The following is a 22,652-nucleotide window of genomic DNA, read 5'->3' as shown; positions in this document are numbered from 1 at the left end:
CTGTGGGATCATGATCTGAGCTGAAGGCAGACACTTAACCAACTGAGCCACCCAGGTGCCCCTGTAACAAACTTTTAGAGTTAGAAGGGATCTGAGAAGTCACAGTACAATCTCTCGCTCATTAGGAAATCCTCTCCCCAGCATTACTGGCAAATGGCCTCTGGTCTTCTTCTTCTTCTACTTTTTTTTTTTTTTTTTTAAAGATTTTTTTTTTTTTTTTTTCAGAGAGAGAGAGAGAGAGAGAGAGAGAGCGCGAGCGAGCACAGGCAGACAGAGTGGCAGGCAGAGGCAGAGGGAGAAGCAGGCTCCCCACAGAACAAGGAGCCCGATGCGGGACTCGATCCCAGGACGCTGGGATCATGACCTGAGCTGAAGGCAGCTGCTTAACCAACTGAGCCACCCAGGTGTCCCGGCCTCTGGTCTTCTTAAAGCCCCAGATAAACAACTCTATCCACTAGAAAGATTCTTGTTATGCTGTAGAGATTTCTGAATTTGTAATACCAATCCAGCTGCTCTAGTTTGACCAACATCCCTGTTACATAGATGAAAAGTAAAGACATGACTTAAGAAGTAGCCTGGAGTGATAATTTTTATGTCCTACTGACTACCAGATCTCAAACTGAATTCATGGCCTCCTTCCTCTTTCCCACCTCCCCCAGTACCCCAGATTCAGTCTCCTTTCTGCTATTCCCATTTTGTTCATAGTACTGTTATAGGGCTTCTTGCATCTTGTCTCACCCTCTGCCTCTGTGCCAAGGGGACCGAATTATCTGGTTCATGGGCAACAATCACTGGTCATTGGTCAGGAGGAACTCAAGATGAGAGGTAACTGAATTTCCTTTTTCTTTCTTCTCTGCTGAACAAGTGTGAAGAAGTGATTGGGAAGAAGTGCATCTACTACAAATGTCACATTTACTTTCAGGTGGGTTGTCACAGACGGGACATAGTAAGCAAGTAAACTTTGGTTCTTGCATTAACACACATTTTACTGCTTTAACAGTTTTTAGCAGTAATAAAGGAAATTTAGAGCACCTGGCCAGCTCAGTTAAGTATAGACCCTTGATTTTGGCTTAGGTCATGATCTCAGAGTCATGAGATGGAGCCCTCACAGGACTCTATGCTCAGTGGGAAGTCTGCTTGAGATTCTTTCCCGCTCTCTCTCCCTCTACCCCACCCCTGGCTGCACACACATTTTCTCTAAATTAAATAAATAAAATCTTTAAAAAATAGTAACAAATGCTTTCTTACTTCATCTGCTAGTTCTCTCATATTATTTTGAACAGGAATAAAGTATATTATTTGCCCACCTCAACTCTAATACCATCTAGATTATAAACTATAAACCTAGATTCTGAGATTCTTCGTAATTCCCTCCCTCATTATATCCCATCACTTATACCTTCAAAAATTCTTCAAATCAGCCTCTTCTATTTCTCTTCTAACTACTCTGGGTTAGCCTCTTATTTTCTCTCATCTACTATGATTATACATTCTCTCTCATGGGGGTTTCCTACCTGAAATAATCTTTTCATATCCCATTTCCCATACTGGTATTAGAGTGAAAACCCTTCCACAATTCTCCACAGCCCATAGAAAAAAAGTCCAAATTCCTTAGCTTGGTATATAGTGTTCTTTTATCATCTAACCTCTAGTTCTCCCTCTCTAGCAACTGTTCCAAGATAAATGAACTACTCATTTCCTATACCTGAACTACTTTTAATTCCTTATACATCTATGCCTTAGTACAACTGTTCACTGTTTACTGTTTAAAATGCTGTCCCTCTCTACTTATTTCATCTTTCAGACACTAGACATGTGGCTCTTTATCTCTGAATGTTTCTTTAATGTCCCCAAAGCAAAAAAAAAAAAAAAAAAAATCGCTGAATGGTAAATAGTAATCACTAACATTCATTGAGCACTTATGAGCCAGCCACTGAGCTAATAAGTATTTTGAACGCCATTTGCTCATTTAATCGTCATAATAACTCAACAACATATAGTATTATTATTTATTATAAATGAAAAACTGAAATTAAGTAACTTGCCCATAGCCAAATGGCTAGTGATACACTATAATTTAAGTCCAGGCCGAATGACTCTAAAGTGTAGGCTCTAAAGCAGTACACTACACTATACGTTTCCATTATCACATTTATCAAACTGACCTGTAATATTTTTGTTTACACATTTGTTTCTCCTTCTAGACTAAGTTCTGCTAGGGCAGGCTGTGTCTTAGATTCATCCTTGCATTTCCAGTAGCAGCTGAATGTCAGCATTCATTCAATACCCCCCAGAATGAGAAGAATTTTCTTCACTCACACAATATAGGAGCTTTGCAATGGAATCAGTGGGAACAGTGCTAACAGGATTCCCACAGTTTTTAAAGCATTGTATCTAATATCTGCTAAAGGAAAGAAAAAAGGCAGGCAAAAAGAAAAGAAATAATGTCCCACAGGGTAGGACTCAGAAAAGTGTCTGATTCTATTGTCTTTATATAACATATGCTCAGTAAATGTTTGAAGAATGTTTAATGAATGGCTTATTAAGACACTTATGGCATCTTCCTAACCCTTCAGAGGAATATTGCGTTGAAAATACACAAGTATTTTTCAATTAATTTTATACAAATTTACTGTCTTCTATGATGGCTAAGTACTGGTTTCTGCTGATTAAGAAACTCCACATCTTTAATACTTAGGAAAAAAGTTAAATCTCTACATATTCTCATTTTTATATTATGGATATGAGAAGATTTGGTCTCAGAATAATTATGCCACATTAATTGTAGTCTTTTAATCTAGAACACTAGCATAATTACTAGAATGTATACTATTCCATGTACCTTCCCTCAAAATTTCAAGGGCCATTATTATTGTTAGTGAGAACTGGTCATTTATGTTTAAATAACAGTTTCTTTCAAGACTTGACATATTTAAGTAAAAGATAACAATGACTAAATAAAAACAAAAGTAGTTTTGTTAAAATAAATTGCAAACTCTAGACATTTGAGCTTATATATCAATATATATGATAGTTATAAAAATGACAAGAAACCATTTTCCTGCAGCTTTACAGATGTTTTACTAAACTGCATTCTCATTACATTGTTGTAAGTCATTTGCATTTTTACTAAAAGTATTTATAATGACATAATCAACTGGCCTAGAAAAACAACAAATCACTTCAAAAGCCTACAGTTTAAATGGAAAGACTGAAAGCACTATCACCATTTAAATGTTTACTGTTTAAAATGCTATCCCTCTCAGAATAAAAGCTTTTAGGATATAAAAACATTGCATAGACTCAAGGAGAAAAATCTATTAGAGCTCTAAGACCAGAGAATAAACATGTACCTCATCTGCTAAAATCTCTGAGCTTCATGTGTGCTTCCTGAAGTTTAAGGATTCTTTGTGTGTGGGCTAAAGTAATATAAGGACTCACTCATAAGTTAGTTCATTCACATTCAATATTTATTGAATGACAGGCTCTATTCTAGACCTTGAGGCTATAAGCAGCTTACATTTTAGAGGGAGGACATGGGGAGTAAATATATAAACAAAGATATAAAGAAGACAATTTTAAGAGTGAAAAGTGCCATGAAAATAACACAATAGGATAACATAAAAGGGGGTAACTGGAGATTTTGGCTATAGTTAACTTTTGGTGGGACAGTATGGAAAAAAACCGAGGGGCCAGATCATATAGGATCTTACAGGTTGTGCTAAAGATTTGGGTTTGATTTTAACTGTGATGACGAGGCACTGAACAATTTTGGTCAGAAGAGAAATCTATCTAGTTTATATTTCAGAAGATCATCCTGAAAATTCAGTGCAATCCCAGGAATCTCCAAGGGAGCTGAGAAAATCCAAATTTATGCTCCAAAGCCCCAAGTCACCACTGAAAGACTTCTATTTACATAAGATGTAAATATGTGGAGTTAGTTATATTGCCTGTGGTTCAATTTCCAGTGCAGGATGTGGAAAATTTCCCCCTCTTCCACCAAAACTGGAGGACTTCCTTTTATCTCCCAAAACCATGGCATAGGTAGAACTAGGATTAGGGACTCTGCTATTCCTACCTCAATTTATTGAAGGCTGTCCCTCTTGAAAAATATCATGTGCATTATGTCTATGAGTTACCAATTCATTAAAAACACTATGATTCTTTTCTGTAAGGAAAGACAGGATTTCATTCTAATCTACTGCAAAAACATCCTGCATACATTGCAATATAACAATGGCACAGTTCCAAAAAGGGCTGCTGATCAAGCAAAGCAGGCATTGCTGACCTGGTATTGGTAATGGCCCTTACTTGAACCCTTTTCTCGCTAGAAAATGAGAATAATCTAATCTAGGGAAAAAGAAAAGACAAATATTAGTAAACATTATATACTACATACTAAGTACTATCTTGTTTAATCCTTTCAATAACCTTAGGAAACTCAGGTAAGGCAAGCAATGTCCTAAACTCATGTAACAAGTTAGGACTGATGTTGGACTGTCTATAATGACACCAAAGTCCATGATCTTTCTACTATACTACATTACCCATGGAAACATCTACCCAAATTTACCCATAAGCTAATGTGAAGTAAGAACTGTTTTGTAGGTTACTTTGGTATAACATAAAAATTCCTGGGGCGCCTGGGTGGGTTGAGCTGCTGCTTTCGGCTCAGGTCATGATCTCAGGGTCCTGGGATCAAGTCCCACATCGGGATCTCTGCTCAGCAGGGAGCCTGCTTCCCTCTATCTCTCTCTGCCTACTTGTGATCTCTCTCTGTCAAATAAATAAATAAAACCTTTTAAAAATATATATAAAAAGTCCAAAAAGTTGTGATTTTTTATTTATTTTTTTTCAAGCTTTATTTATTTATTTTGGAGAGACAGAGACTCTGTGTGTGTGTGTGTCTATGTGTGTGCAAGAGTGGGGGCGGAGGGGCAGAAAGAGAGGAAGAGAAAGAATTCTTCAAGCAGACTCCCCTCTGAGTACGAAGCCTGATGAGGGGCTCGATCTCACACTCACTGAGATCATGACTTGAGCCGAAACCAAGAGCCAACTGCTCAACTAAAACAAGTTTGGCTACTTATATTTGGCTTTCCCTTGAGCAAGCTACTAAAGTTGGTCAGTGGTAGTCAAGCCAGATTATAGGAGATATTTATCCATCATATCCATCATTATCAAGAATGGAAAATCACATGTAAGGGAGTGGAAACCACTAGTTGATGGTACTATTTCTTTCTTGTCTATGGACCTCTTAAATAGGCTTCACCTTCAAAAGGCTGTGGGTTTTGAATGTTTGATTTGATCACTCATGAAGGCTGATTAGGGACTGCTTTTATTCCTACAGCTTAACTCCAAGGTCATCTTAAACAATATAAAACAGATAAAAGTGGAGCAGCTAAGGTTGAAGGAGTGCCCCTTCACATACACATTTCCCCTGAGATCCCAATCCCATGCCACATGTTCCCTAACATACCTGCCAAGAACTTTAGAGTCCTATAGGATAAGGTTTGAAAATCACTGATTTAAACAGTGGAGCAGAAGAGTAGTCTGCACTAACTCAAGAGTTTCTATGCCAGTGGGAAAGTTCCATATTCTCCAGTGACTGTGGTGGAATGGACACTGAATTAAGTATCAAAAACCATGTGATTTATATTCGGCATGGGCTTCAGCACTTATTTAGGAGGTGACTCCAGGAAGATATTTAATTTAACTGATCTTGTTTTTATTTATCTGCAATATATGAATACACCTGCTCTCTGAAACACTGATTCTAAAAATTAAAGGGCATAGTAAATGTGGAAGAAGCCCAGAAAATACATGGTGTTACTGTAAGGTATTACTACTGCTGAGGACAGAATCTATTTGGAGAAAGGAAGAAAGAGTTACATAACAGGCATCAGATAGTAGAAGCTGTCACTAAACCTATAAGGGACTAAGATTTCTTCCAGGAAAAAAATTAGACATGTGCTTTCTCTAAATTACTTTCCCTTGCTGTAGGATTAAGATCCCATAATCATATCCTTCTTTTGACTTTCATCTCACTACACAGAATCATGTGATTTTTTAACAAATGTCAAAAGGTGCATTTTTGAGTCAAATTAGTGTTATCTCTCTATTTAAATTTCTATTGAATTCAGTTCTAATGAGAGTGGATTGACAGTTCTTTAAAATAATGTCTAAAAAATCTGAAACACAGTCCCTGGACAAGTTTCCAAAATTATACCAGTGTAGACTCTGGCCTCTACTAGTACTATTCTTCTTTCTATATTCAGTGGGTATTTTAAATTCATCATAAAAAAAGAGATCTTATCAGTAGGATATATACATTTCAGATTGTTTTTCAATAGTGATGATAAAATTTCGCTGCTCCATCTATACACTCCTTTTACCCACAGGATAATAAACTCTTTAGGTTGGCATATAAAATCTTCCATAATCAGAAACCACCTGGTTGCCAAAGGTAGGGGGTAGGAGGGTGGGCGAAAGGTAAAGGTGTTCAAGAGGTATAAATTTCTAGTTATAAGACAAATAAATCCTAGGGATATAATTTATAGCATGGTAACTATAGTTAACAATACTATATTATGCATATGAAACTTGCTAAGAGAGTACATTTTAAAAATTCTCATATGAAAAATACATGTTGTAATATATACATAAATCAAATCATTATGTTGTATACCTGAAACGAATACGATGTTAAATATCAATTACTTCTCAATTAAAATTTGTTTAAATAAGTTTAAAAAAAAGGGCAGCCCAGATGGAAAAATAGGGAAACAGGGTTACTTAGAATAAATTTTTTTTTTTTAACATCACCAAAGCAATTCATGTAATGCTTTAATGCTGTAGTAGCGAGGGACAGAAAAACAGAAGAAAGACAAACCTGTCATATGTGGGTGGAGGTCAAATTAGTTAGAGAGGAAGTTCCTTTTAGTAGCAATATCAAGTAAAAAGTTGGTGATTATATGCAATTTTACATCATCCATTATTGTCTCTTTATTTCACTAGTCTTTTTTTTTTTTTCTTTAAAAAACACACTGTAATAAGGGCATCCACATAATTCCATGGATACATAATTGAAATCACTAATGGTGGCAGCTGGTGAAACTACATCCAAAAGACAGGTTGTAAAATACATTTAGATATGTGTATTGAAACTGTAGTAGTATAATTAAAACACAATCTTCAAAGGGCCCTAGTATGAAGAAAATGGGGTTGGGTCCTTTTGCATGTGTTTGATTTCTACTAAATGAATAAAATATGAAAAAAAGGACAAAATAAAAACATATTATATATAATTATAAATAATATTTCAAGACTCCATCTTTTATAGAGTGAGAAATTACAAAATGATAAGCATTTGGATATCTGTTCTGCAACCAAGAATCAAGATCATAGGCCAGGGTGACAAATAAATGGTAAGACTTTATCAATACTTTCCATGCATCCATTGTCATGGAATTGCCACTATCACTCTTCTACACCCAAACCTCTGGCTAAGATGCAGGGCTGAGAGGTTCCCTCAGAACTCCCAGGCAATTTTCCTACTGAGAAAACTCTCTCCATACTATAGAATCTTACAGGGATCATCTGTGACCAAAAAAGGTTCCTTCTTACCATTTAAGGTATTAGTTCATCTTTCATAACTATCTTGGCAGTTTATATAAACTGCCACCATTGTGCAGATTCACCATTGCCTCATGGTAGGTCAATGAAATCCACACCTATCCAAGTTATTCTTTAAAAAAAAAAAAAAAAAAAAAAAGTAAAGAAACTACCTTTTGTAGACTGAATATTTACAGCCCCACCCACTCAAATTATACTGAGGCCTGAATCTCCAACATGGCTATATTTAGAAATGCGGCTTATAAGGATCTAAGGTTGACTGAGGTAATAGGGTGGGGCCCTCCCTAATGTACTAAAATTAGTGTTCTTGGGGCACTTAGGTGGCTGTTGGTGAAGCATCTGCCTTCGGCTCAAATAATGATCCCAAGATCCTGGGATGGAGCCCTACATCAGGCTCCCTATTCAGCAGAGAGCCTGCTTTCCCCTCTCCCTCTGCCTGCCGCCCCGCCTGCTTGTGCAGTCAAATAAATAAATAAATAAAGCATTAAAAAAAATTAGGGGCACCTGGGTGGCTCAGTTGTTTAGCATCTGCCTTCGGCTCAGGTCATGATCCCAGGGTCCTGGGATGGAGCCCCACATTAGGCTCCCTGCTCAGCAGGAAGCCTGCTTCTCCCTCTCCCATTCCTACTCCTTGTGTTCCCTCTTTTGCTGTCTCTCTTTCTGTCAAATAAATAAATAAAATCTTTTTAAAAAATTTAAAATAAAATAAAACCAAGGTCCTTATATAGGATACACCAGAGAGCTCTCTCTCTCTCTCCCTCTCACTTCTTTTCATCTCCCCATGTCCCCATGCACTAAGGAAAGGCCATTCATTAAGCTCATACAAAGAACCAGCTGTCTGCAACCCTAATAAGAGCTCTCACAAGACACAAACCTTGCTGGCACTCTGATCTTGCCAAACTGTGAGAAAATAAATTTCTGTTATTTAAGCCACCTAGTAGTGGTATTTTGTTATAACAGTCTGAGAAGACTGACACATTATCTCTATTACTAAATGCTTCATACTAACTCTCATTTTCAGAAAATGTACTTTGATGAATTCCACAACATGAGAAACATTTCATTGAACACATGGGGAAATCAGATTCATAAAAAGTGCTTTGTATGAAGTATTATTTGTAGGCAAGCTGCCTTGTAAGAATTATGCTTACCCTTGAAGAGTTATGTACTCTTGGGAGCTTTCAGCCCAACAGCCACTCAGCATTGCAGCAAAATAACTAGATCTGGCACTTAAAATGGCTCTAAAGGGAAAGGGAGGGAAAAAAACACAGATAAACATTTATGTACTATGCAAAATATAATTTTTATGAAACTCTACATCTTTTCAAAAAATTTCTTATTTTTTATTAACATATAATCTATTATTTGTTTCAGGGATACAGGTCTGTGACTCATCAGTCTTACACAATTCACAACACTCACCATAGCACATACCCTCCCCAATGTCCATAACCCAGCCACCCTATCCCCCCCCCGCCCCGAGCAACCCTCAGTTTATTTCCTGAGATTAAGAGTCTCCTACAGTTTGTCTCCCTTCCTGGTCCCATCTTGTTTCATTTTTTCCCTCCCTACCCCCCATGGCCCCTCACCCTATCTCTCAAATCCCTCATATCAGAGAGATCACATGATAATTGTCCTCCTCTGATTGACTTATTTCGCTTGGCACAATATCCTCTAGTTCCATCCACATCATTGCAAATGGCAAGATTTCGGTTTTTTGATGGCTGCATAGTATTCCATTGTATATATATCCCACCTCTTCTTTATCCATTCATCAGTTGATAGACATCTAGGTTCTTTCCATAGTTTGGCTATTGTGGACATTGCTGCTATAAACATTTGGGTGCACGTGCCCTTTCGGATCACTCCATTTGTACCTTTAGGGTAAATACCCAGTAGTGCGATTGCTGGGCCGTAGGGCAGCTCTATTTGAGGAACCTCAAATAGAGGAAACTCCATGCTGTTTTTTTGAGGAACAAAAAAACATATTATATATTCTTATATTTGAGGAACCTCCATGCTGTTTTCCAGACTGGCTGCACCAGCTTGCATTCCCATCAACAGTGTAGGAGGGTTCCTTTGAAACTCTAAATCTTAACTCTTTAAACATAATAATCTATTTGTCTTGTTTGTATTTACTGATAGGATTATAATAATAAAAATTATAAACTTATATTTATACCTAAATTTTGCTTTGTTTTGTTTTTTAGAGAGAGAGCACATGCATGAGTGGGGTGGAGAGGTGGAGGGAGAGGAGAAGGGAGGAGGAAGACAGAGAATCTTAGGAGGTTCCACACCCAGCAGGGAACCTGACATGGGGACTGATCTCACAAGCCTGAGATCATGACCTGAGCTGAAATCAAGAGTTGGACACAATCAATTGAGCCACCCAGGCACCCTAATATACCTAAATATTTTGGTTATTTAATTAGAACATTAATTCCAATGTCCTTTTTATCTTTTTTATTTTTTCCTTTTAAAGCTCTTTACCTTTAATAATGATTGAAACTGTTTTCATGAGTAAGAGTAATAAATTATTTGCAAATGGAGAAATAAAGAACAAAAGATGTTATTTGACATTTTAAGGGAGTATCAATAAGAAAGGCGTTAGAACCGTAAAGGTCCTGAGTTCAAGTTCAGAATTTGCCCAATTGTGCTAAAGAAAAGCAGTATCTTAGATGTGAGAAATAATAAAAAAGATATTTTCTTTTGAATTTCATTCTACCTTCTCACATAAAATGTCCATTCATTCTTTAATTCAACAAATATGTATTGATTTCTATTTTGTGCTAGGCACTATTCTAAGTGCTAGGACTATAGCACTAAAGGAGATACACAGAACAATGTTATATTCTAGTGGAGAATGGTATGGGAGAATGGAGAGGTAGAAGGAGAAGAAAAATATGCTTCTGGCAATGGTTTACTAGGTTGTCTCAGATCAACACTCCTGAAAACAGCTGGGGAAAAAAGGGAAATACATATAAATATATACATACATAAATGTACAGAAATTTTTTTTAAGAAAGCAAGAATGATTTGAAAGCATCAGAAAGATACCATCATGGTAGATTTCGAGACAAATTATAAGAGAGAAAACAAAAGAGCTGATCCAAGTTTTTTTTTTTTAAAGATTATTTATTTATTTGACAGAGAGAGAGAGAGAGAGAGAGATCACAAGGAGGCAGAGAGGCAGGCAGAGAGGGGGGAAGCAGGCTCCCTGCTGACCAGAGAGCCCAGTGTGGGGCTTGATCCCAGGACCCTGAGATCATGACCTCAGCTGAAGGCAGACACTCAACCGACTGCGCCACCCAGGCGCCCCCCAAGTAATTTTTTTTTAAGATTTTATTTATTTGAGAGAGGGAGGCACGGTGAGAGAGGGAACACAAGCAGGGGGAGTGGGAGAGGGAGAAGCAGGCTTCCTGCTGAGCAGGGAGCCCTGTGTGGGGCTTGATCCCAGGACCCTGGGATCATGACCTGAGCCAAAGGTATACGCTTACCAACTGAGCCACCCAGGTGTCCCTGACCCAAGTATTTTAGGGAACTTTTTCCATTGAGGCAACTGCCAATATCTCTTACGAACACAGATGCAAAAGTCCTTAACAAAATATTAGTAAACCAGATCCAACAATCACTACGATCAAGTGGGATTTATTACTGAGATGCAAATGCAAGGGTGATTCAGTAACTGCAAATCAATCAAAGCAATACATCACATCAACACAAGTAGGATAAAATCCAAATAATCATTTCAATAGATGCCAAAAAAGCAATAGGATAAAATCCATATAATCATTTCAATAGATGCCAAAAAAGCACTTGACAAAGTACACCATCCATTCATGATAAAAATCCTCAAGAGAGTAGGTTTAAAGGGAACATACCTCAACGTAAGGGCCACACATAAAAAACACACAGCCATCATCATACTCAATGGTGAGAGAGCTTTCCCCTAAGGTCAGGAACAAGACAAGGATGTCCACTCTCATCACTTTTATTAAACATAGTACTGAAAGTCCTAGTGACAGCAATCGGACAAGAAAAAGAAATAAAAGGTATCCATATTAATGAGGAATAAGTAAAACTGTCACTATTTGCAGATGACATACTATACATAGCAAACCCTAAAGACTCCACCAAAAATCCATTAGAACTGATAAATGAATTCAGTAAGGTCACAGGACATATAATCATTATACAGAAATCCACTGCAAATACACTACTAATGAAGTATTAGAAAGAGAAACAAGAAAACAATCCCATTTATAATTGTAGTAAAAATAGTAAAAGATACCTAGGAATAAACCTAACCAAAGAGGTGAAAGATCTGTACTCCGAAAACTATAAAACACTGAAAACAGAAACTGAAGACAACACACAAAAAATGGAAAGATTCTCCATGCTCATGGATTGGATGGACAAATATTAAAATGTCTAGGAGTGCATGGGTGGCTCAGTCGTTCGGCATCTGTCTTCAGCTCAGGTCATAATCCTGAGGCCTGGGATCAAGCCCCAAGTCAGGCTCCCTGCTCAGAGGAGAGTGTGCTTCTTCCTCTCCCACTCCCCCTGCTGTGTTCCTTCTCTCGCTGTCTCTCCCTATCAAATAAATAAATTAAATTAAAAATAAAAAACCTTAAAATGCCTATACTACCCAAAGCAATCTACAGATTTAATGCAATCCCTATCAAAATACCAACAGCATTTTTCACTAAATTCAAACAAATAATCTTAAATGTATATGAAACTACAAAAGACCCCTATTAGACAGAACAATTCTGAAAAAGAACAAAACTGAAGGTATCACAATCCCAGATTTCAAGATATACTACAAAGCTGTAGTAATCAAAAGAGTATGGTACTGGAAAAAATAGACAAATAGATCAACGGAACAGAATAGAGAACCTAGAAATAAACCTATGATTAATCTGGACAGGGATTAATTTTCAACAAGGGAGACAAGAATATACAATGGGAAAAAAGTCTCTTCAAAAAAAATGGCGTTGGGAAATGGGACCACTACAAGCAAAAGAATGAAACTGGACCACTTTCTCACACCATATAAAAAAATTAACTCAAAATGGATTAAGGACTTAAAAGTGAGACCTGAAAATCCTAGAAAAAAAGAGAAGTGAGACCATAAAAGTCCTAGAAGACAGCACAGGCAGTTAAATACTCTGACCTCGGCCATAGCTACATTTTTCTAGCTATGTCTTCTGAGGCAAGAGAAACAAAAGCAAAAATAAACTACTGGGACTACATGAAGATAAAAAACTTCCACACAGCAAAGGAAACAATCACCAAAACTAAAAGACAACCTATGGAATGGGAGAAGATATTTGCAAATAACATATCTAACAAAGAGTATCCAAAATACATAAAGAATTTACACAATTCAACACCAAAAAAAGCAAACAATCCAAGTTAAAAATGAACAGAAGACATGAACAGACATTTCTACAAAGAAGATGTCCAGATAACCAACAGACACATGAGAACATGCTCAATAGCACCCATTAGCAGGGAAATATAAATCAAAACCACAGTGACATATCACCTCACACCTGTCAGAACTACTAAAATAAAAAATAAGAGAAACAATAAGTGTCAGCGAGGATATGCAAAAAAAGAACCTCATGCACTGTTGATGGGAACACAAGCTGGTACAACCACTGTAGAAAACAATATGGAGGGTGCTCAAAAAGTTAAAAATAGAGCTATCATACAATCCAGCAATTACTCTAGTAGATATTTACCCAGGAATACAGAAATGCTAATTCAAAGGGACACAATGTTTAAAGCAGTATTTTCTACAATAGCCAGATTGAAGGAAGCAGCCCAAGTTTTCACTGACAGATTAATGGATAAAGAAGAGGTATATATATTATTTAATGGGAATGACATCTTACCATTTGCAACAACATGGACAGCGCTAGACAGTGTTAATGCTAAGTCAAAATAAGCCAGCTGGAGAAAGACAAATACTGTATGATTCCACTCATATGTGGAATTTAAGAAACAAAACAAAGGAAAAAAGAGGACACAAACCAAAAAGCAGACTATTAACTATAGAGAACAAACAGATGGCTACCAGAGGGGAGGAAGGGAAGAGGATGACTGAAGTAGGTGAAGGGGATTAATAGCACAACTTACCATGATGAGCACTGAATAATGCACAGAATTGTTGAATCACTATATTGTACAACTGAAACTAGTATAACACTGTATGATAACTACAGTGGAAATAAAATTTTTAAATTTTTAAAAATTAAAAAAAAAAAACTCATCAAATTGGACTTTTAACTGTCTGAATTTGATTATATGTGAATTCTAAACATAATAAACTTAACTGTAAGAAAAGAATAAAAATAAAACCTACTTAAGAAAGAAAATTACAGGCCAAGATGACTTCCCCAGTAAAGTCAAATAAACATTTAAAGAAGATATAAAATCAATCATCCTCAAATAAATTTTTATTAAAAATAAAATAGAAAAAAAAGAAGAAATACTTTTCAACTCATTTTATGAAGCCAACATAATCTTGAGACCTAAACCTAACAAGAACAATACAAAAAAGGAAAATCATGGGTCAACTTGTCTCAGAAATATAGATGAAAATATATTCAGCAAAATATTAGCAAGCTGAATCCAGCAATAAATACATTGAATAAAATATCATAATCAAGTTGAAATTATTATAGGAATGCAAGATTGCTTTAACATTTCAGATTCAAGCAATGTAATCTAGCATGTTAACAAAATAAAGGAGAAAAACTGTGATCATTAAAATAGATGCAGAAAAGCATTTGACAAAATTCACCAATTTATGACTTTAAAAATTTAGGCAATTCCAATCAAAATCTCAGAAAGCTATTCTATAGATATTGACAAAGTGATTCTAAAATTTATATTAGGGGCACCTGGGTGGCTCGGTGGGCTAAATCCTCTTGGGATCGAGCCCCACATCAGGCTCTCTGCTCAGCAGGGAGCCTGCTTCCTCGTCAATCTCTGTCTGCCTCTCTGCCTACTTGTAATCTCTGTCAAATAAATAAATAAACATTTTTTTAAAAGTTGAAAATTTATATTAGAGGGGCGCCTGGGGTGGCTCAGTCAGTGAAGCGTCTGCCTTTGGCTCAGGTAATGATCCCAGGGTCCTGGGATGGAGCCCCATGTGGGGCTCCCTGCTTAGTAGAAAGTCTGCTTCTCCCACCCCCTCTGCCTCTCCTCCCACCTCATGTGCACTCTCTCTCTCACTCTTGCTCATTCTCACTTTATTTCAAATAAATAAAATAAATAAAATCTTTTTAAAAAATTAAATAAATAAAATTTATATGGAAAGGCAAAAAACCAAAAATAGCCAATAAAAACTGGAAAGGAAGAACAAAGTTGGAGGATTCCGACTACCTGATTTCAAGAGAAACTCTACAGTTAACGGTACTCATGACATCATGTACTGTTGAAAGAAAAGATGCATAGATCAGAGGCCAGAAACAGATCTACACTAATATAGTTAACTGAGTTTTGACAAAAGCACCAAGGCAATTTAATGGAGAAAGGATAGTCTTTTCAAGAAATGGTTCCAGAACAATTGGACATCCACATACGAAAAAGTAAACCTAGACACAGACCTTTTACTTACACAAAAGTTAACTCAAAATTCATCAGAGGTCTAAATATGAAATACAAAATATAAAATACAAAACCCTAAACTTCCAGAAGAAGACCTAGGATCTTGGGTTTGGTGATGAATTTAGATATAATATTAAAATACAAAGAAAAGAAAAAGAAAGAAAGAAAGAAAGAAAGAAAGAAAGAAAAAACTGTTAAGTTCGATTTTATTAAAATTAAAAACTTAACTGAGGGCTGCTGTGAGGGGAGAGATAGAGTAGCTGGGTGATGGACACTGGGGAGGGTATGTGCTATGGTGAGTGCTGTGAATTGTATAAGACCGATGATTCACAGACCTGTACCCCTGAAACAAATTATACATTATACATTATATGTTAATTTTTAAAAAAGTAGAACCCAATGGAAAAAGAAATTAAAAACTTTAGCAGGGCAACTACAATCAGTAATATTTTATTATATATTTGAAAGTTGCCAAAAAAGTAAATCTTAAGTTTTCATCACAAGGGAAAAAATTTTTTTTTGTAACTTTGTATGATGATGGATGGTAACTAGATTTGGTGATCACTTCACTATGTATACAAATATCAAATGATAATGTTGAACACCTTTGAAACAAATAAAATATGTCAACTTTAACTCAACAAAAAAATTTAAAACTTGCTCTGTAAATGACACTGTTAAGAGAATGAAAAGACAAGTCTCAGGGAGGAAGTAGTGGCAAATCACATTTCAGATAAAGGACTTCCATCCAAAATATAAAAGAACTCCTAAAATTCAACATTTGACAACAAATAAATGACCTACTTTAAAATGAGCAAAAGATATGGAAAAAAAAAAAAAACACCTCCCAATGATAGACAGATGGCAAATAATCATGTGAAAAGATCCTCAAGGGACACCTGGGTGGCTCAGTGGGTTAAACCTCTGCCTTCGGCTCAGGTCATGGTCTCAGGGTCCTGGGATCGGGCCCCGCATCAGGCTCTCTGCTCAGTGGGGAGCTTGCTTCCCCCTCTCTCTCTGTCTGTCTCTCTGTCTACTTGTGATCTCTCTCTCTGTGTCAAATAAATAAATAAATTCTTTAAAAAAAAAAAAAAAGATCCTCAAGATCCTCTGTCATTAGGGAAAAAGTCAAATGAGGGCACCTGGCTAGCTTGGTCAGTAGAGCATGTGACTCTTCATCTCAGGGTTGTGAGTTCAAGCCCCATTTTGGGCATGGAACCTACTTAAAATTTTTAAAAAGTTAAAAAAAAAAAAAAGTAAAATGAGATACCAGTACACAAAATGACTGAATTCCAAAAAACTGACAATATCAATTCCTGATGAAGATGAGGACCAAAAGGAACTCTCACTATTGCCAGTAGAAATACAAGTTGGGGGTGCCTTAGTGGCTCAGTCAATTAAGTGACCAATTCTTGATTTTGGCTCAGGTCATGATTTCAGGGTCATGAGATCAAGCCCCAAATCAGGCCCCCACTGGGCATGGAGCCTGCTTAAGGTTCTCTTTCTCTCTTCCTCTGCCCCTCCCTGACCCCCCACTCTTGGGTGTGCTTTCTATCTCTCCCTCACTCTCTCTCTCTCAAATAAATAGAAAGAAAGAAAGAAATGCAGGTGGTACAGGCACTTTGAAAGATAGTTTGGCAGTTTCTTACCAAGTTGAACATAATCTTACCATATATGATCTGACAATCACACTCCTGGGTATTCAACCATCTGATGTGAAAATTACGGCCATACAAAAACTTGCACACAAATGTCTACGACTTTATTCATAATCACCAAGTCTAAGGCAACCATAATGTCCCTCAATAGGTGAATCACTAAATTGTGATATATTCTTAACAACAGAATATTACTCAGTGATAATAAAGGAATTAGGTCTGAAACCACACAAAAACACGGATGAATCTTAAATGCATATTACTAAGCAAACGAAATCAGTCTGAAAAGGTTACATGCTGTTTGATTGTATTATATGACATTCTGGAAAAGTTAAAACTGTGAAGACAGTTTTAAAAATTACCAGAAATTTGGAGAGGGCATCAAACACAGGGAAATTTTAGTTGAAACTACTCTGTATAATAGTGTAATAGTAGGTGTAGCACAATATGCATTTATAAAACCTATAAGACCTTACAGCACAAATGAACCTTAATGTACATAAATTAAAACAAAAACACTTGAGAGGTGGTCAGGGGACCCCAGGGTGAAATGTAGACTGTGACAGAAGAATCTATCTGCATATAAATATATGAAATAACCTCACTGACGGGAGTAGAAAAGAAAGGTCCTGGCCTAAATAACTTTGGAAATGAGTATAGACTATAAGAATAAAGACAAAGGAACACCGTACTCCAGCTGGTGAAGTTATTTCCCATGAAGTAGGAATTAACAATTCTGAAACCGTTATATGTGAATACTGGAATTGAAGAATTAAGTACTAGATATTGGATGATGAAAGCCAAGTTTGTTACTGCTACAGAAGATTAAGATGAGTAAGAGAGTAGACTAGGATGATCTATGTGATGGCAGATTAGTGTTGGAGACATCAATATGAATTTATATTTAGCTTAATATAAAGATGGACTCAGGAGGCACCTGGGTGGCTCAGTTGGTTAAACATCTGCCTTTGGCTCAGGTCATGATCCCAGGGTGCTGGGATCAAGCCCTGCATTGGGCTCCCTGATCAGTGGGGAGCCTCTTTCACCCTGCTTGTGTGCTCATGTTCTCTGTCAAATAAATAAAATATTTTTTAAAAAGATTGATTCATATAGAAATATTTATAGCTATGTGCATATATGCAGGTTAGTATACATACATATATTTCTTTGCTCTGTCAGCTGAGAGAACTAAAATAATCAGCAACAAGCACACCCAGTACCCAGATATTAGTTTCTAATACCATCAGAATAAAAGAACCAGGGTTCATTAGAGAAATGGTTGGTTCTAGGACATATGAGCTTAGAGCATTTTTATTGTCCAAAAAATAAGGAAATACTACACACACACACACACACACACACACACACACACACGCACACACACAATGATGTTGGGGGGAGATGTCAAAGGGACACAAAAACAAATTGAAAGAGGTCCTATAGCTAAAGCTGGAACAATTTCAGCAACAAAATAAATAAGCCAAAGTACAAAATAAATATTAATCCATACTGATATACAGAAATGATTAAATAAATAAATAGGGAGAAAGAGGCAAATTTCTTGTGCAAAAGAATTCCAAATAATTTAGATAGACACTATTTCCTCAAGTAGATGAGCCATAACTCCCATTTCTTAAGTGTGGGCTATGTACAGCTACTTCTTTCCAGAGAGTACAGTGTGCAAATGGGAGATGGGTTGGAAGTAACTTTGGGAATGGTGATTAGAATAACTTTACAGTGCAAAAATTTTTTAAAAACTACCGTAGCTAGATGATCAAGGTTAACATAAGTAGAGATAAGTCATAATGATTACATGTATTCACAAAATGATGTAGTAAGAATGACACTTTATCCTTTTGAACTTCCTCACCAAAACCTATAACCTATTTAATGTTGAAAAAAATCAGATAAACTCCAATTGAGGAACATTTCTACAAAATACTTGCCCAGAGCTCAAATTGTCAAGGTCATCAGAAACAAGCAAAGTCTATAAACTGTTAGAGCCAAGAGAAGCCTAAGGAGACATGACCACTAAATGTAATGTGGCATCCTAGATGGGACCCTGGGGGAATAAAGGACACTAGGCAAAAACTAAAGAATTCTGAATAAACTATGAATTTTAGTTAATAATAATGTCCCAATATTGGTTCATTAATTGTAACAAATGTACTATTCTAAATGTATATATAAGATGTTAACAATATGGGAAATGAGTGTAGAGGCATATGATAATTCTCTGTACTCTTCCCAGTTTTTCTGTAAATTTAAAATTGTTCTAAGAAGTAAAGTATATTAAGAAAAAAACTAGGGATTCTTCTTCCACTTTTGAAAGATAACTTTTCTATATTAACAAGGAGAATAGTGAATAAAAGAATAAAATTTGACAATGGGGGGAGAAAAGCAGTACAGGACTGATCCTTAAGAGAAGGAAAACCAGTGAGATATGCCTTATAGTTATGATGCTTTTTCTTTCTAGAAACAATTTCTAGGTCATGGCACAGGGAGTACAAACAGAGGAGGAGCCTGGTTGTCTTACTGAGTTGAGAAGACTAATATAGGAGCTTCAGAAGGATGAGTCAGCTGGAATTTATGGGGCACAGTGCTATGGAAGGAGGAGTTATAAGAAAAAAGAGCTCCAGAAATTAGAGGACTTAGTTTTGTCTGAATATTATCTACACATACACAGGGTAAAAATCCATGAAACCAGGTGAAGAATAAAGGCCAGGTTGCTGGTTGACATTCAAGTTCCTTCTAGCCAGAATTGAATAACTGAAGCACTAAGGAAAGCTCCCAAAAGAGTCAATACCAGTAGACGAGCTATATAGCATTTAGAGAAAAGGCAACTCTAGATCTACTTCAACAAAATTCAAAAACAAGTCTCATAAAGATAAAGCTGATCTACAATAACTAAATTACCTGTTAAAACATAATTCAACACTTTTTGAAGACACACAACAAAATTCAAACAGTCTAACAATATAATATAATGTTTCATATGTAATAAAAAATTCTAGGTATGTAAAAAAAGTAGCAAATATTAACTATAACCAGGAGAAAAAGCAGTCAAGAGAAGCAGACCCAGAAATGAAAGAGATGATGGAATTAGCAAACAAAGCATTTCATTTATTTATTTTTTGAAGAAAAAGAGAGTGAATAAGTATGCATGAGTGGGGAGGGGGGAAGGGAGAGGAAGAGAGTGAATCCTAAGCAGGCTCTTCACCCAGCATGGAGCCTGACAAGGGGTTTGATCTCACAACTCTGAGATCACAAACGGAGCTGAAACAAAGAGTCAAATACTTAATCAACTGAGTCACCCGGATGCCCCTGGATAAAGCATTTTAAAAAGCTATCATAGATATGCTCAAGGATTTTATTAATAAGGAACATAGTAAAGAGAAAAAAAGAAACATTTAAGGAAAAAGAGAAACTTTATAGCAGAAATGCGCAATATCTGAGTGAGGAAATTCAAGTTAGAAACTAAAATAGAAAATATTAATGTACCTCTGTACATAACAACACAAATTGTCCAAATAAAACATAGAAAGAGAAAGAAGAAACTTAAAAAAAAAAAAAAAAGCTTAAGTGAGCTATGAAACTAACATACATATAATTGGAGTCCCATGTGTACGGAGAGAAAGAAGGGGATTGTAAGACAATCTGAAAAAAATGATTTTTGTAAATTTTCCAAATTTCACAAAAACCATAAACCTGAAGATCCAAGAAGCTCAATAAATCATAAGCAGGATAAACATAAAGAAAAGCACAAGGTATATCATAATGAAATTGCTAGAAACTATAATGAAATTGCTAAAGACTAATTATAAGGGAAAAAAGCTTTTAAAGCAGTCAGGGAAAAAGGCACATGACATATTGATAAGCAACACTAGGCATGATCACACACTTCTTGTAAGAGACAATACAAACCAGGTAACAATAAAATTACATCTGTAAAGCCCTGGGAGAAATAAAAAATTGCCAATTTATAATTCTAAATCCAGCAAAAATATCTTTCAAAAATGAAGTCTAAATGAAGACCTTTTCTAGACAAAAGCCAAGAAAAGTCATTAACAAGTTGACCTGTATTACCAGAAATTTAAACAAAGTTCTTCAAACCTAAGGAAAATTTTAACAGAAACCTAGACTTAATACAAGACTGAAAGTGCAAGAGATGGTAGTATGTGGATAAATTTAAATTTCCTCATTAAAACAAAATTACCTAGGGGCAGCTGGCTCAGTCAGTTAAGCATCAGATTCTTGATTTCGGCTCAGGTCAAAATCTCAAGATTGTGAGATCAAGCCACGTGTCAGCTCTAGGCTCAGCATGGAGACTGCTTGAGTTTCTCTCCTTCTCCCTCTGCCCCTCCCCTCACTTGCATTTTCTCTCTCTCTAAAATAAATAAATAAAATCTTTTAAATAAGCAAATAAATAAAATTACATAAAAGATAATTATTTTAAAAAAATAATTACAATTTATGGTGGGGTTTAGAATATATACAGAAGTGAAATGTATGGCTGCAATAGCATAAAGAAAAAGAGGGGGAAAAGGTCCTAATGTTATATGTGAAGATGTATAATATTAACTGAACATAAATGATAAGGTAACAACACGTATTATAAATACTAGAGCAACCACTAATAAAGATAGTACACAGAAACAATATGGCTAATACGTCAACAGTGAAAATAAACTGTAATTTAAATTTTTTTTAATTCAATTAATACATTAGAAAGGAAGAAAAAGACAACAAAGAAAAAAATAGTAAATGGTAGGCTCAAACCCCAACATAACAACATTACAGTAAATGGTATAAAAGGAAATTATGAGACCAATAAGGCATATGCTGTCTATAAAAATTTTTAAGGCATTTTAAATATAAAGATACAGAGAGTTTAAAAGTAAAAGGATAAGAAAAGATACATCACATAAACAAACAGTAACCATAAGAAATCTAGAGTGGGGGGCTCCTGGGTGGCTCAGTGGGTTAAAGCCTCTGCCTTCGGCTCAGGTCATGATCCCGGGGACCTGGGATCGAGCCCCGCATCAGGCTCTCCGCTCAGCAGGAGGCCTGCTTGTCTTACTCTCTCTCTCTGCCTGCCTCTCTGCCTACTTGTGATCTCTGGCTGTCAAACAAATAAATAAAATCTTTAAAAAAAAAATAAATCTAGAGTGGGACGCTAAGTAGTATTGTAGCAATCATTTTGCAATATATACAAATACTGAATCAGTATTTTATACACCTGAAACTAATATAATGTCAACTATGCCTCAATTTAAAAAATAGAGCTTCATAATACATGCAGCAAAAACTAAGAGAACTGAAGGGAGAAATAGGAAAATCATGATTACACTTAGAAACCTTCTCAGTAACAAACAGAGCAAGTAGACAAAGTCAGTTAAGGATATGCAAGACTTCAACAATACTATCAACCTATTTGACATCTCTAAGATCCGTCCACCCCAGTAAAGCAGAAGACACATTCTTTTCAAGTACATGTGGAACATTCACTAAGATCCATATGTACTTGAAAAGAACGCAAATCTCAATCTCAGCATAAAACACAGTACCTGGTATATAATCAATGCTTAATAATTCTTTTTTTTTAAAGATTTTATTTATTTATTTGACAGACAGAGATCACAAGTAGGCAGAGAGGCAGGCAGAGAGAGAGGGGGAAGCAGGCTCCCTGCTGAACAGAGAGCCTGATTCGGGGCTCGATCCCAGGACCCTGGGATCATG

The 22,652-nt window shown here is 36.1% G+C and overlaps 1 protein-coding gene across 1 annotated transcript in view; it reads right to left on the bottom strand.

The window, feature by feature from the left end:
• Positions 1 to 22,652, bottom strand: part of LOC111143209 (KIAA1107 ortholog) — a 106,766-nt gene that overhangs the window by 38,731 nt on the left and 45,383 nt on the right. The window contains exon 5 of the mRNA XM_022496773.1: positions 8,784 to 8,873. Coding sequence (XP_022352481.1) covers positions 8,784 to 8,873 — 90 coding nt within the window. The remainder of the gene's footprint in view (positions 1 to 8,783; positions 8,874 to 22,652) is intronic.

Source organism: Enhydra lutris, unplaced genomic scaffold (genome assembly GCF_002288905.1).
Source record: "Enhydra lutris kenyoni isolate GAN:26980312 unplaced genomic scaffold, ASM228890v2 scaffoldscaffold9, whole genome shotgun sequence".
NCBI classification, from domain to species: Eukaryota; Metazoa; Chordata; class Mammalia; order Carnivora; family Mustelidae; genus Enhydra; species Enhydra lutris.
The sequence above is the reverse complement of the archived record's forward strand: the minus strand, read 5'-3'. Positions and strand labels throughout refer to the sequence as shown.